Source organism: Nipponia nippon, unplaced genomic scaffold (assembly GCF_047370975.1).
Source record: "Nipponia nippon isolate SJK-2023a ecotype South Korea unplaced genomic scaffold, ASM4737097v1 scaffold_2, whole genome shotgun sequence".
Lineage (NCBI taxonomy): Eukaryota > Metazoa > Chordata > Aves > Pelecaniformes > Threskiornithidae > Nipponia > Nipponia nippon.
The window spans coordinates 57,468,374-57,483,932 of record NW_028262336.1 but is presented as its reverse complement, the minus strand read 5'-3'; the positions used below and the strand labels follow the sequence as shown (position 1 = coordinate 57,483,932).

General features: G+C 42.2%; 1 protein-coding gene across 4 annotated transcripts in view; it reads left to right on the top strand.

The window, feature by feature from the left end:
* The first annotated feature begins 205 nt into the window (after positions 1 to 205).
* Positions 206 to 15,559, top strand: part of LOC104019373 (cohesin subunit SA-2) — a 63,658-nt gene continuing 48,304 nt past the window's right edge. For 3 of the 4 annotated variants that reach the window (XM_087757880.1, XM_087757878.1, XM_087757881.1), the window contains exons 1-6: positions 206 to 243; positions 688 to 867; positions 5,209 to 5,293; positions 5,924 to 6,067; positions 7,447 to 7,543; positions 8,547 to 8,623. In XM_087757880.1, coding sequence (XP_087614006.1) covers positions 824 to 867; positions 5,209 to 5,293; positions 5,924 to 6,067; positions 7,447 to 7,543; positions 8,547 to 8,623 — 447 coding nt within the window. In that variant the 5' untranslated portion in view covers positions 206 to 243; positions 688 to 823. Of the gene's footprint in view, positions 244 to 302; positions 502 to 687; positions 868 to 5,208; positions 5,294 to 5,923; positions 6,068 to 7,446; positions 7,544 to 8,546; positions 8,624 to 15,559 lie in introns of those variants that run through there. The other variant, XM_087757879.1, reaches the window with a different exon arrangement.

Sequence of the window (15,559 nt, the reverse complement as noted above, 5' to 3'; positions counted from 1 at the left end):
GCCCCCGCCGCTACGGAAGCCCCAAGGCCCCGGCGCACCGCGAGCCTGAGCCGCCCGCCCCGCCCCGCCCCGCCCCGCCCACCTGACGGCGGTCCCCGCCGCTGATAGGCCGGGTGGCGCCCGGGGGCGGCTGTGATTGACGCCGGGCCGGAGGGGGGGCCCGGGCGGCCGCGGCGGGGGGTAGGGGGTACCGGGGGCGGTGTCGGCGCGCGCCCGGGCCCGGGGCGCGCGGCCCCGCGGCAGGTGAGTGGCGGGCCCAGCGCTGCGTCGCGCTCCCTTCATCCCGCCGCCGCCGCCGCCGCCTGGGCCGCGGCCCCTGCCGCGCTCCGCCGCCTCCCCCCGCCTCCCCCGGCCCGGCAGCGGGCGCGTCCGCGTCCAGCCCGCAGCTGCGTGCGGCTGGGTGAGGGGCCCCCCGGTCCCGGGCCGGCTCCCCGCCGCCCGTTATGTCCCGTCAGGGTGCCGCCGGCGTTGCGGGGTCAGCCCGAGGGGGAGGAGGGCACGGTAAGCGGGCCGGCCGGCCCCGGGCGGCTCTGTGAGGGCCGGGGCTCCTGCCAGGGGCAGCGGTCCCAGACCCCGGTTCTCCTCGTTGAATTAACGTCTCTCCCGAAGCTGGTTTTGCGGGGGTTTCTGACTTGGTTTTAAAGGAGCTGCCTAGAATTAACTCTTTCTGTTTTCTTTTCTTGACAGTTTTTGGCTGCTGTGTCGCCTGCAAGAGCCAAAGCTCTCTGAAGTTTTTAACACTACCCATCTCGTTGAAGTTTCCTCGGAAGCGGTGCTGATCGTGTTAGCTTGCTGTCTGTGCTGCTGAAATAATGTAGTGGAAATGATAGCCGAGCCCAACACAGCCAGCAACCTTCCCAGCCAAAAGTAAGACCTGGCGCAGGTTGTCTGTCAAATTTGTTGGTAAATCAGGGCGCTGGCCCTTGAATTTGTGCCTGGTGGATAGTGGAGCAGCCTACAATGTGTCATTTTGGGTGGGAGGGAAGTAAAAAGGGATTTGCTATACACAATGTCTTGTTACTAATGTCTCCGTTTTATTCCCTTTTATGTGTATTGTTTAGCATCTTCTTAACGTAGTGTTTTATGCCCATTGACAGGGACCGTGGCCTTACAGGCCTTATTCAGTACAGTGCAAATGAACCTACTTTGAAAAAAAAAATGGGCAGATTCATAGTCAACGCATGTGTTCACTTCAGTGGTGAATTTGGGGAGGCTTGAAGGGGAAGAGTGCTAAGTAATTTGTAGTCTCCCTGTTGGCATTGAAGGGGGCATGGCTTCTCCATAGGTGTTTTTATCAGGGATACGCCAAGTCTTCTCCCTTTCAGAATGTATTTTTTCAGTCATCAGTTGAGATGATCTGTAAACCAAATGTATTCATATCATTGCTTACAGAATGGTATTTAGAACTTCTACTAGACCAGATATAAATAAATAAAACATAAAGTTAAAGCATTTGGACATATCTTGTCTGATTTCAAAGAGTGAAGCTTCTTATATGTCCGGTGTTGCATGCTTTGAACTCATTGCAGCCCAGTCTTTGTGGATCCTGTCACCTTCTGAGCAAGTCTGCTCCAGGTCTTTTGCTTCATTAAGCTCTGATGAAAGCTGAGACATGTATTCCTCATAGTCCATGATGACAATTAATATAGCTTCCCATATGTGCTTTCCAGTATGTTTCATCTGAATCCAGCCTCTTAGTCTCAGAAGTGTCAGGAAGGCACCTGGCAGTTGTTTATCTGAGCTTCTTATGTTGCTTCTAAAAGATGAAGCAGTTGTATTGAAATTTATAATTTTAAAAATCTACAGGTAGGATTCTTCCAGTAACATAGATTAATTGTTCCTTTTATACAGCCAAAGGAATGTGTTATCTCTTTGTTAAAGAGTGTGAGTCACTAAATTTGCTCTAAATGTTTATTAAGATGAGAAAACGGAATTCAGAAATTCTCACGATAGCATTGTGTTTGAGGACTAGACAAAGAACTTTGCTTCCTTCCTACTTCAAGTGTTTTTATCTCATGAGTAATACTTCAGGTGCTAGTGAAAGGACAATATTGTGGCAGGAATGTGAGGTAAAAATGCATCTATGAGCCATATGTAACGGGGTATAAAGGTGAAAATTAGGATGAGATAGGAATGGAATTCTGCCTATGCTTCCTTACTGATTGCTGATGGAAACAAAGTAAACAGCTGAGAACTGTTTCTTACCAGGGCATGAAGCAGTGAATTTAGGTATACAAAAATGCTCAGTATGGTGTAGACTAACAGAGGAGAGCAAAAAAAAACCACTAGTTAAGAATTTGTCAAACCTACTGTTGCACTCCTATAGTTGAAAAGATGTTAAATGGAGTTGTGTATAGGGATCGCTGCAGAAGTGATCACATCATCCTCAATTAGGTACAGCGATTCCTATTTTGCTCAAGAAGATAAGAGGATGTTTTCATTCTTTTAACAGTTTCTTCAACAGTAACTTAGTCATGCCAATAAAAACTCCATTAAAATTTCTCATTTAATTTCTAAGTGGTTTCATGGGGTTCATTTTCTAGGCTCTGGTCTAGTTCCTGCAAATATTTAAGTACCTGCCTTATGAATAGCCTTACTGGAAATATCAGTATTAAAAGAAAAAAAAAAGAGAAAGGAGAAACATAAGTATTGATAGTATCTGGATTTAAAAAAACCTCTGCTTTTGGGTAGTTTGTGTATTGTAGCACAGTGCTTCCTGTGGCATTGGTATGTGCTGTGGTGTGCTGATAACCAAAACAATTCAGAAACTAAATGGCTTTTTAGTATTAGTGCTTAGTTACATTTTTTGTAAGACTGATGTTTAGTGCATGTGTGAAAGTTACTCTTACTGGTTTCGTCATGGAGATGTTGTTTTACTTGTTGTTGTTAGCCCAACATGAGGAAGCTGTAGATCAACAGTCTTCTCATTCTTGCAGGTTTTGCTGAGCTTTGGTAAGCACACTGTTCCATGTACCAGGCATTCACTTACTTTATTGAGCCCCTTTTGCTACAGGTACATTTTGCCTGGCGTAGGCTGACAAAGTAAGTAGCACAGGGCCAGTAGATACCATGTGTAGTGCCATCCTTCAGGATGTTCTTGGGAAAGAGACGCATGAGTTAAAGCTTCAAAGAAGTATATTCTAGACAGAGGTATTAAAAGCAGTACCTGATCAGACAAGTACCTGACTGAACTGTCCTGCAGCAGTTCTGATTTTTTTGTTATTTAAATGTTTTAATTCAATTTGGGCTCAATTATACTTGCTGTAATCAAATGAAATACATTTATTTTCATTATGGGATGGAATGAGTTGCTAAATAGTACATGCAACAATTCAGGAAAATTGTTTGAGAGTGTATTGAGCGTTATGTTGAGGTGTAATGCAGAAACAGGTAACACATGTTACCATGATGTTGGCTGGCATCTGAGTTGTAGTTTTAGTGAAACAGTGCAAGTAAAAACATGTTAGTCCAGACCCATAATGTTGCATTCTGCTTTGAAATCAAGAGCGAAAGGATTTACTCCTTGACAAACAGGTTTGGATTCTTTTTGTTTATTTGTGGTCTGTAGAAGAGGGAAGAGGTAACTGGCATCAGAAAAGCAATACATCTTGCTATCTCTTACTGCTTGTTCTTTTCAACTATGAAGTCTCTGGTGGTGCTTGAGATACTTAATCTCTGTGGCTCGCAATTACAAATCAAAGAAAACACTTGCAAGTTTCTGCAAACTACTGCTTATAGCGTGCTGACTCAGTTGCGATCTATAGTTCATCCCTCTTTTCTCTAACATGCAGGAGTCCAGACAACTGATGTAAGGATTGGTTCATCCTGAATTATTTTCTCAGCTTTCATCTGTCAAATGCTGTGGCACATTTTGAACTTTTCTATGACAAGACATTAATTGAATTTAACTTTCATGGGACTTTTCTCTGTAGGGATGTTAAGAATTTGCATAATTGTATTTAGAAATTTTATGTATTTTTATAGAATTTCTATAGGAGTCTTTGGAAGCCTAATTCTACATCACTTATGGTGAAATGTCCCAGTAGATTCAAAAAGAAAACATAGATGAATTTAAATAAAAACAACTGTCTGCTCTCACTAATGAAATCAGGACCTTGGTCCTGCAGTTGATGCTATTCAGCCTCAGGATTTGCTTTGCAGAGGCAATGTCTGACTGAAACACTCTTGGGAAGAAGAACAACAGTGCTTATCTGGCATTGATAAACCTAGCTGGAGTCAAGCTGGCTCTGCATCCATAGCACAGTTAATTCTACATCTAGGTTAGCCAACACTGGATATTGGAGAGTTGACTATATCTGACAGTGTAATACACTGTTTTTTTTTCCTTTGTGAAGTGGTCACTTGTGTTAGTACACTCTCTTGTTGCAGCAGTATCATGAAAATTAAAGTTACTGTACACTCTCATATGTACTTTCTTTTTGTGCCTTCTTATAGTACAAGTCAACTGGCTTCACGTCCTGGCCACTGTAGTTTAAAAGGAGGCCATAGCAGCCAGCTACCAGTACTGGACCTGCTGCACAAGTGGGATCCAGCTCGTCTGCTCAAACATGACCTTTGGCAAAGCATATTGTTAGCATTGGGAATGATGAAAAGTGGCATGATTTCATTGCAGATAAATGTATGGCTTCAGATCTCCCAGAAGGTTCATCTTTATTTATAAAATTATTCCTCCATCATATTAGCAACGACCTGCAAATGAAATTTCTTACATGTCTTTTTTTCTTCAGCATGTTTTATAGACAAAGCAAAACAGTTTCTTCTTCTCATTTTAAATTGTCAATTGACTCATCACCCTGTTTTGTGTAGAGCACCCACGAAGCAAATGCATACTTGTGTTATTGATTCATGGTCCAAAGCACTTAAGTCAACAAAGGCTGCCTTAAGTCAACATCAGGTGTTTCATTTAGTTACTTCCTACTTCCTTCATATCTTTGATAGTTTTGCTAGTTTTCTGATTATCTGCATATATTACAGGAAAGCCAATAGTTTGAAAAAGGCCCCAAATTTCTGTTGTACTTTTAAAGTTAGCCGTTTGGGTTTTAGTAACAAAATGACATAACTTCCAAACGATTCATTAAGAATATTAAAATACATATATATGCTTTTATTTTCTTCTGTTGTTTGTACTGAAGTGTGTAGTTCTATGTTCTTACTGCTAACCCCTTCAACGTGTTTGTTACACTTCAGAGAGAATGCTGTCCATGATGAGACTGTGCCTGAGTCTGCTGTGCAGAATGGCAGCTGTGTGAGAAATGGCAACCTGAAAACACCAGTAAGTTGATTTTTAAATTTTTAAAATTTTTTTATTGTGGAATTTATTTTCTGTCTCATTCAATTGTTACAAAATTGAGTATTACATAAAACAATCACAATACATCTAAAATCTAGTCACCGGATACAGCTTGACCCCCAAATTCCATTGGCGTCAGAGCCTCAATGCTGGCTTTTGAACAGTCAGTTCATTTCAGTGTGTGTCCTTAGCTGTGCATTGTGTGCAGCTGATGTTAATTCGCAGATTGTGTGTTTACCCTGTGAGTGAAAAGATGTAGAAGAACTTCGGTGCTTGCTGTCTATTCTTCAGAAATTACAGCTACCACTGAAAAATGCCTTCCAGGTAGCACACAACTGTTCAGAAGCTTCTTTCCTGTTATACCTTCCTATGCTTTTGACTCATTGTTGAGAAAAAATTCAAACTGGTAAATCCTTTCTTTCACCCCCTTCTAGTATGGTCATGCTTGATAAGGCTTTGTCAGTGTCCTTGAAGCATAAAAGTTAGCACCCTGGGTAAATCATTACAATGAGAGTAAAGTAAACTTGTTATTAGGGGATAATTCACGTACCTGTGAATGGCTGTTAACATGTTGCGTTTTCTCCCATACTTTCTTTGCTTGACTTGTTTCAGAGAGAGAAACGGAAGGTCCGAGAACAGTGTGAAAACATAAGGAGAAATTCTTCCAGTAGAAGAGTGAACCAACTGCAGAATGGCGAAGTGGTTGAGGCAGTTACGTTGTTTGAAGTGGTTAGCATGGGGAAGCGGGCCATGCAGGTATTTCTAGCTCTGGATTCTGAGAGGAGTTGGTGGAGGAAAGATGGATAAACAGTGGTCATTTCAGTTATTTATACTTTGGAACATTGAAATTTTGTTCCGTTTTCACATAAGCGGGGAAGAAACATGTTTGATTGGAAAACTGTTATGAGCATGGCTCTTGAAAAGAATGCATCTTCAAGAAATTAGTGAAAAAGTAGCTGTTGGATATTTAAAAAGAGGAAGGAAATATGTACCTAAACCAGTCTTCCTAAAGCAATGTCTGAACATACGAAAAGAGAATTATTTTGAAAAATACAGAAAAGGTTAATCAGTCAAAAATTTTGGTTGTTCAGGATTCTGAAAATCAGGCCTTTTTTTTTTTTTTTTCTGGGAGCTTGCCTTTTGGTATTTTTCTTTTACCTCCATTCCAATGTAGTTTGACAACAGTTTGCATAATAGTCAGGTTCCCTGTGCATCTATATAGTTAGCAACTTTCTTAAGTGTGAGGAAGCCCACCTCCCCATGCTCTGTGAGCTTATGTGTATATTATGTTGGTATATGCGTATGAAGGATTAAAATCTGGAGCCCCAAATATTTTCATACAGGGTTATACATGTCTCCAGTATGTAGCGTCTGTGAGCAAAGTGTGTGCGTGCACGCATGAAAAGTACATTTATATTTTGGATGCGAGACCTTAGTTTTTCCAAGATGTTTGTGTGGATGGACTTTTGCCATGCTACAGCTGCATTAACTTCAGCAGAGCTCCCTGAAGAGCACAGCTTCTCCTGTGCAAAGCATGATGTGAAGGGCTTGGAAAGGCAGCAGCTTGAGTCCAGGCTGCTGCTGCTAGAATTCATTAGACCTGTGTGGTACTACAGGTGGGTTGAAGCCTGGATGGCTTGTCCCAGCAGGCCTGTGTCACATACAGGCTGTACTGCCCTAGAAATGAAATTTGGAGTTGTTCTTTAGCTTAAGTGTAGTATGTGAACTGTTTCAGCCTTCTGCACAAATCAGGTGCTAGAGAAGAGAACTCCCAGGGACAATTGCTAATATTAACTTAATATTAATTGCTGGCAAGAAATCAGGAGGATGTTTTGGTTTTTGTATGTTAAATTTCTTAAAGCTGTGGTTATTTTCCCTGTTAACAGGGAGCAAAGCATCAACATTGCCTAGAGCAGAACTTGTGAATGAGCAGTTCAAGACTTCATTTTGCCCCAGACGGAGTCTTTTGCATGTACTATTAGAAATGGAACAAAATGGTGTGGAATTTATTCTCATTTTTATAATTTAATGGAGATGGAACAATGGTAGCTTGTGTCTTTATTATGGATGTCCTCAGTGGAGTGCAGCATGCTGTGTTCAGCTCCTGATTAATGAGTTTCTTTAATCTGTTCTAGTCTGTAGTAGATGACTGGGTTGAAGCTTATAAACAAGACAGAAATGTGGCACTTCTAGATCTGATCAACTTCTTCATTCAGTGCTCAGGCTGTCAAGGTAATTTACCCTCCTAGTAGCCCTTTCCATTGTCTGTGGGTGAGAGTAGTCTGAAGCATGCTTTCTAAAATGGAACGTTTCTCTCCAGTATATCGTGCACTTTTAATCTGTACTGTTCGTTAAGACAAACTCCAGGTGGGCAGGACTAATAGTAAATAATGTTGCTGGTTAAATTCTTTGCGTTTACAGCATGCCAACTCTGAGTTGTGTTTGAACAGGGTTTGCAAGATCTAGTTTCTGAAGTGGTATGTCACATCGCTTTGCAGAATCCTCACATAGGGAAGATGGTTTTGATGACCATTCTAATTAAAATCCAGTGTTTCAGTTGCCATTTGTTTTGTAATTTTCTAGTATCTTTTGTTTTGCTAGTACCTTTGTTTGAAAATAAACAACCAGCAAGTTAAGCTCCCTGCTTTGGTGGCTAGAAAAGCAATCTCTTGCCTCATTGCATTACTTTCACCAGAGGCTTGTGAAGCTGTCTATTTCATAACAAACATTGAGACACAGTGACTTCTGGGGTCAGTCTGCTAGTGTAATGCTTCAGGATGGCAAGTAAGAGTTTTAAGAAGACTATTCTGTTAGTTTGAAACTTCTGAGTGTATTTAAGCAGCTAGAATGTACCTTTTATGCATCAAATTTTTTCCAGGTCTTTGACTAATATGCCTTCTCTTATGGGAAATGTTTTGGGGTCTTTGACTAGCAGTGGGCAAAATTTTAGTAAATCCTTGAAGTAAATGAATGAACAGAGAAAATAGCCATACCGGACAGCACAGGGCAGATTTCTCTAATGTGAATTTCAGTTTTGGTTCATCAGTATTTTCTACTATAAATTAATTGCTCTGTCTCCCTATATATATGTTGCCTGTACTAGTATAAATAGAGATAAAAGAGTCCCCCTTTCTTGGTGTTTCTAAATTTAAAATAAAGTCCTTACTGTGGTTTGGACTTGATTAATGTAATATAGTTGTCGGTAATTCTTCTTTTTAAAACATTACTTTTCTAGGCATGGTAACAGCAGAGATGTTTCAAAGTTTGCACAAAAAGGATGTCATGCGAAAAATGACAGAGACCTTTGATGAGGTAGGCACAGCTTTGACTTTGCATGCCTTTTTCATATAAACAATAGGCTCTACCTTAATAGCCAACCTGGACAGAGTTCCTGCTGCTCATCAGGAGCTATGTCCTGTTTCCTTAATTTAGGAAAATAATCCTGTTTTTCACAAGAGAAATTTGGTGTTGTAATGACCCATTTTAGCAGCAGCAGGATTTTTTTTTTTGTAAGTCACTTTTATTTTCAGAGTTTTAGTAAGGCTATCTAACTGCAGTCTTCCTGAATCTGGCTTTCTCTTAGGAGTTCTTTTGATAATGACTTTGTAGAGGTAAATATAATGCGGCATTGCAGCAGGTAAATGGTTCCTTTGGTATTTGATTGATAGGTCCTTTTAAAAATACTATTGTGGATTACTGATGAGGTAATTCAAAGATATTTTTTAGCTGATATTTTTATTTGACTCTTTTCCATCTGTTTTACTAACAATATGAATTTTTATAACTGTATTATGTCATATGAAAGAAGAAAAATGCATTTCTGATTTTTAGATGCTTGTCAAAACAATAGTGGATATCTCATTTCTCGAGGATTGTTAAGAAAAATGTATAGCTTTACAATACTATTTCTCTATTTGACTGCTCCTTGGCTAATTACGCCAACATCAAATTTTCTGCAGCGCTCTCACAGGTGCTTCTGTGCTTTTTTTCTGTATTTGCCACCTCTGAATTGATTTGTCAAGCAGCAGCCATCAGCCTTTCTCTAATTGAGCATCTCTCAAAGACCAGCTGCTGTAGAAATTCCCACAGAGGATGAATTTGCCAACATGTTTTTTTTCATTTTAGAAGTATAGTAACACTTGGGCTAATTTTTGACAGAAATGATCCGATATGTGTCTGGCCATATGAATTAGTAATCTGGCACTTCTGTCCCAACTAAATTAGCCCTGAATAGCACTCACAATAGGGTAGGCACTCTGGAAGGTACGAAGATGTGATTATTGTTATTATCAGTCTGGATATGCTACTGCTCTGCAACCTTTTCATCTGTCCTGGTGGGTAAAAAGGAAGGTTCTGCAGTTGCCTTAGAAGCTGTATTCTGCATGCTATAAAAACAAAGAAACTTTGTTTTTGGGGCAGTATTTTGACATGCTACTCTAGTGAAACATTTTACTGATAGAAAAAAAGGGGAGCGAAGAATAACAAGAAGAGCTTCTACAGGTATGTCAGCCAGAAAAGGAAGGTCAAAGAAAGCATACCCTCCCTGATGAACACGACTGGCAAACTGGTAACAACGGGTAAGGAGAAGGCAGAGGTACTCAACAACTTTTTTGCCTCAGTCTTCACTGGCAACCTCTCCCCACATCTCTTGAGTGGATGGACCACAAGACAGAGACTGGGGAAGTAAAGTCCTTCCCACTGTAAGAGAATTCGTGACCACCTGAGGAACCTGAACATATATAAATCTGTGGGACCTGAAGAGATGCATCGCAGAGACCTGAGGGAATTGGCTGATGTAGTTGCCAAGCCACTCTCCATGATATTTGAAAAGTCATGGCAGTCAGGCGAAGTCCCTGGGGTCCCTGAGGACTGGAAAAAAGGGAAACATTGCACCCATTTTCAAAAAGGGTAGAAAGGAGGACCTTGGGAACTACTGACCTGTCAGCCTCCCCTCTGTGTCTGGGAAGATCATGGAACAGATCCTCCTGGAAGCTATGCTAAGGCACATAGAGGACAGGGAGGTGATTCGAGACAACCAGCATGGCTTCACCAAGGGCAAGTCCTGCCTGACCAACCTAGTGGCCTTCTATGATGGAGTAACTACATCAGTGGACGAGGGAAGAGCTACGGATGTCATCTATCTGGACTTCTGTAAGGCCTTTGACACGGTCCCCCACAATATCCTCCTCTGTAAATTGGAAGGATACAGATTTGATGGGTGGACTGTTCGGTGGATAGCTAACTGGCTAGATGGTCGCATCCAGAGGGTAATGGTCAATGGCTCGGTGTCCAGATGGAGAACAGTGACGAGTGGTGTCCCTCAGGGGTCCATATTGGGACCAGTACTGTTTAATATCTTCATCAATGACATTGATGCACCCTCAGCAAGTTTGCAGATGACACCAAGCTGAGTGGTGCAGTTGAAATGCCTGAGGGACGGGATGCCATCCAGAGGGACCTGGACAAGCTCGAGAATTGGGCCCGTGTGAACCTCACGAGGTTCAACAAGGCCAAGGGCAGGGTCCTGCACCCGGGTCGGGGCAACCCCCAGTATCAATACAGGCTGGGGGATGAAGGGATTGAGAGCAGCCCTGCAGAGAAGGACTTGGGGGTACTGATAGACGAAAAGCTGGACATGAGTCGGCAATGTGCGCTCGCAGCCCAGAAGGCCAACCATATCCTGGGCTGCATCAAAAGCAGCGTGGCCAGCAGGTCGAGGGAGGTGATTCTGCCCCTCTGCTCTGGTGAGACCCCACCTGGCGTGCTGCGTCCAGCTCTGGGGTCCCCAGCACAGGAAGGACATGGACCTGCTGGTGCAAGTCCAGAGGAGGGCCACAAAAATGATGAGAGGGCTGGAGCACCTCTCCTATGAGGACAGGCTGAGAGAGCTGGGGTTGTTCAGCCTGGAGAAGGCTCCAGGGAGACCTTATAGCAGCCTTTTAATATATAAAGGGGGCTTATAAGAAAGATGGGGGCAAACTTTTTAGCAGGGCCTGTTGCGATAGGACAAGGCGTAATGGTTTTAAAGTAACAGAGGGTAGATTTATACTAGATATAAGGAAGAAATTTTTTATGATGAGGGTGATGAAACACTGGAACAGGTTGCCCAGAGAGGTGGTAGATGCCCCATTGCTGGAGACATTTAAGGTCATGTTGCATGGGGCTCTGAGCAACCTGATCTAGTAAAAGATGTCCCTGCTCATTGCAGGGGAGGTTGGACTAGGTGACCTCCAAAGGTCCCTTCCAACCCAAACCATCCTATGATTCTATGAAAATACCAAGTGATAATCCCCAGTGTCAGATACTCTGTGTCTCTGTTTTTTTTTTTTCTTTTTTCTTTAATTCTAAATCTGGTGAATTCTGAAATTCTCTTTGTCTGTTTTTAGATAAACTGACTCTAAAAAAACCTCCTAAAATTATTTATACAGAAGTAAATATTTTTAAAGACAATATCTGTCAGCTTGTTTAATTTAATCTTGATATGTTATGACTAGTATTAAGCCAGCATTAATAAAGAAAAAAAAGTCTGAAGCAACCATTTTTATGTTAGCCACAGTTATTACATGATTGAAAAAATACTTAAGAATTAAACCAATTTCTTTTAAAGCAGAATTATTACAAAAGTAAGAGCAAAGTAGTTTTTTATTTTAAAGTGAGTCGTTTCCTCTTTGTATTTGTGTTTCTTTTCGCATGTAGTTGTCACTCATCTTTTTCATAAATAAGATGGAAACAGAACTTAGTGATTAAGTTAGTTGAGAAGTAGTGCCATATAGGACTACTGTGATTTCGAAAATATTTTTTGAAAACAAATGATAATGGTAGTGAAAGTAGTAATGAGAGTGGGGAATATTACCAGGTATCTGTCTGAGTACCTCATCTTGCCTTTTGATTTATAGTGTTTGTTTCTAGCATTCAGAGGATTGGAAAATTAGAGGTTTTTGTGTAGTTCTTCATTCTTGATCACAACTCACTAGTGGAGTTGTGTCTGGCAAGAAGTGTGAAGGGCAACAAGAAAAGATTCTACAAATATATCAACAGCAAAAGGAGGACCAAGGAAAACACGGGCCCACTGCTAAATGAGGCAGGGGCCCTGGTGACAAAGGACACACAAGAGCCCGAGGTACTCAATGCCTTCTTTGCCTCTGTCTTTGACAGACTGGCTTTCAGAAATACCAGGTCCCTGGGACCAGAGGGAAAGTCTGGAGCAAAGACTGCTTTCCCTCTATGAAGGAGGATCAGGGAACACTTAAACAGACTGAACAGACATAAGACCATGTGGTCTGACTGAATGTGCCCAGGAGTGCTGAGGGAGCTGGTTGATGTCATTGCGAGGCCCCTTTTGATTATCTTTGAAAGGCTGTGGTGACTGGGAGAGATTCCTGAAGACTCAAAGAAAGCAAATGTCACTCCTGTTTTCAAGAAGGGCAAGGAGGAGGATGTCAGGATGTGTGCTTAACCAACCTGATAGCCTGCTATAACGAAGTGACTAGCTTGGTGGATGAGGAGGGAGCAGCAGATGTTGTTTATCTTTACTTCAGTAAGACTTAACACTGTCTCCCATAACATCCTCACAGACAAGCTGATGAAGTATGAGTTAGTTAAGTGGACAGTGAGGTGGACTGAAAACTGGCTGAACAACCAGGCCCACAGGGTAGTGAGCAGTGGCACAAAGTCCAGTTGGAGGCTAGTCACTAGTGGTGTACCCCAGGGTTTGATATTTCGGCCAATACTGTTCAACATCTTTAATAACAACAAATAATATGGACAATAGGGCAGAGTGTACTCTTAGCAAGTTTGCAGATGGTACAAAAGTGGGATGAGCAGCTGCTAGACCACGTGGTTGCTCTGCTGTTCTGAGGGACCTCAACAGACTGGAGAGTTGGGCAGAGGGGAACCTCATGAAGTTCTACAACAGGAAACCCCGTGAACCTGGGGAGGAATAACCTCATGCACCAGTACACACTGGGGGCTGACTGGCTGGAAAGCAGCTCTACAGAGTATGATTGCAGTGTCCTTATGGATGACAAGATGAACACGAACCAGCAATGCATCCTCTCAGCAAACAAGACCAACAGCCTCCCGGGCTGCATTAGGCAGAGCATTGCCAGCAGGTCATGGGAGGTGATCCTTCCTCTCTATTCATACTAGTGAGACCACATCTGGAGTGCTGAATCAAGTTCTGGGCTTTACAGTACAAGAGAGAGATGGATTTATTGGAGTGAGTCCAACAAAGGGCCCCCAAGATAATTGATGATCTTTCATATGAGGAGAGGCTGAGAGACTGGAGCCTGTTCAGTCTGGAAAGAAGGTGGCTCAGAGGGATCTCATCCATGTGTAAAAATACCCGATGGGACAGAATGAGGAAGAGGAAGCCAGACTCTACTCGATGGTGCCCAGTGAGACAGTGAGCACGAAGGCAAGCCAAGATAGGCAGTGGGCACAAACTGGAATGTATGAAATTTCATCTGAACACAAGAAAACGCTTTTACGGTGAGGGTGGTCAAACAGTGGAACAGGTTGCCCTGAGAGGTTGTGGAGTCTCCATCTGTGAAGATATTACAAAGCTGACTGCACACAGTGTCACCCGACATTGAGGGGACAGTTGGGTTCTTTTAGGGATCCTTGGCAGAATGATGATGGCACTAATTGTAGTTACAATTAAAGCTTTATTTTCTTAACAGGATATTATGATTAGTATAGCACAGAATTTATGATTAGAATGGCACAGGATTTCTACAAGCAGAATCAATATAGTAGCATAATACAGAATTTATAATACAACTTAACTTATGATTTCTAATCACCTAAGTAATACAGAATTTGTAATACAATTTAACTTGTAATATCTCATCACCTGGACTCTCTGCAGATCAAGTCAAATCTTAATACGTGGTTTGCTGTATCAATATAACAATCATAATCTAGACTTGAAAATCGTATAAAAGAATACGAGTGACTCACTCAGTCCTTGGAGGAAGCAGATGATGGTGGAGGTGTCCCTGCCACTGGGTGGTCTCGGGTCTCACTGTCCAGCAGCAGCTCTGGTCCACGTTCCCCACTTAGGCTTTGCAAACACTTGATTTTATGGACAGTGCTCTGGGTGCAGTGACGCTTCCCTGTTCTGTGGCGAGGCCATCACCAGCACCACCTGGCTGGCTGGGTGCCTGGGACCTTCAAGGCCAGGAAGGAAGGGAGTAATCGGCCTGGCGCCCAGGAACCTTGAGGCCAGTAGGGAGAGGAAGAAGAAATCTGTTTGGTTTGTCTGCTTGGTTCACAAGACCTTCAGGGCCTGATAATGAGGGAAAGGGAGTGGAGACGTGACCCGCTCGGTCACAGAGAATGGCTGCTTGCCTCATAAAATGGTATTAGTTATGCTAACCACATTACCAGGGGTTGGGAGCAGGGGGTACTGATCACACACAGCATTGGACAGCCTGCTCTGGCTGACCCTGCTTGAGCAGGTGGGGTTGGATTAGATGATCTCAGAGTCCCTCTAAATTTCAGTCTTTCTGTGATTCTGTGAAAACTTCTGCCGGCGTTGGAAGCAGAGATTGGCTTTAATATGGTCATTGAGGCATTCGTTTCTTCTCTGTGGGCTGCGGTATTCCTCAGTGGAGAGATAGGCTTGTCTTTAGGACCACTACTTTTTGTTTTCACTCTTTCTTAAACTATTCTCTTTCTTTCTTCTGCTTTTCTTCCTCTATATGGCATTTTATTTCTTGCAGTTCTTTGTTCTTTTGTAGGTTTCCTTCCCTCTCCATTTTGTTGCTGAAATGTTTAGCAATGGAAGAGTTAAGTTTAATGCATAACTGTACAGCCAGATGGGGATAGAAATACTCATTGTGCTTCACTGAGCCTAATAAAGAACTGTAGGTTTCATACATTTTGTCTTGGAATAATTGCAGAGTTGAGGAAACATCTCTGAATCAAGTCACACTAGTGCTGAAAACATTTCTCTATAATTTGAAAAGCACAGAATTGTTTTCTAGAGTTTAGATGTTTTACAGTACCTAGTTACTAAATGTTGAAAAGGGATATATACTTAGACTAGCTGAGGAGCCATATCTTAGAATTAATAATGAGGATTATATCTTGTATAACTTTGCTTATAAATTTTAAAAACAAGTTGTCCCTTACTTGTAGTGAGAAAACTCAGGTTTTACATAAAAGTGTGGGTTTTTTCTATCATTGGTTATAAATAAAAACTACAGAGATGAGAAGGAATTAGATTTTGTTTAATGCATTGGA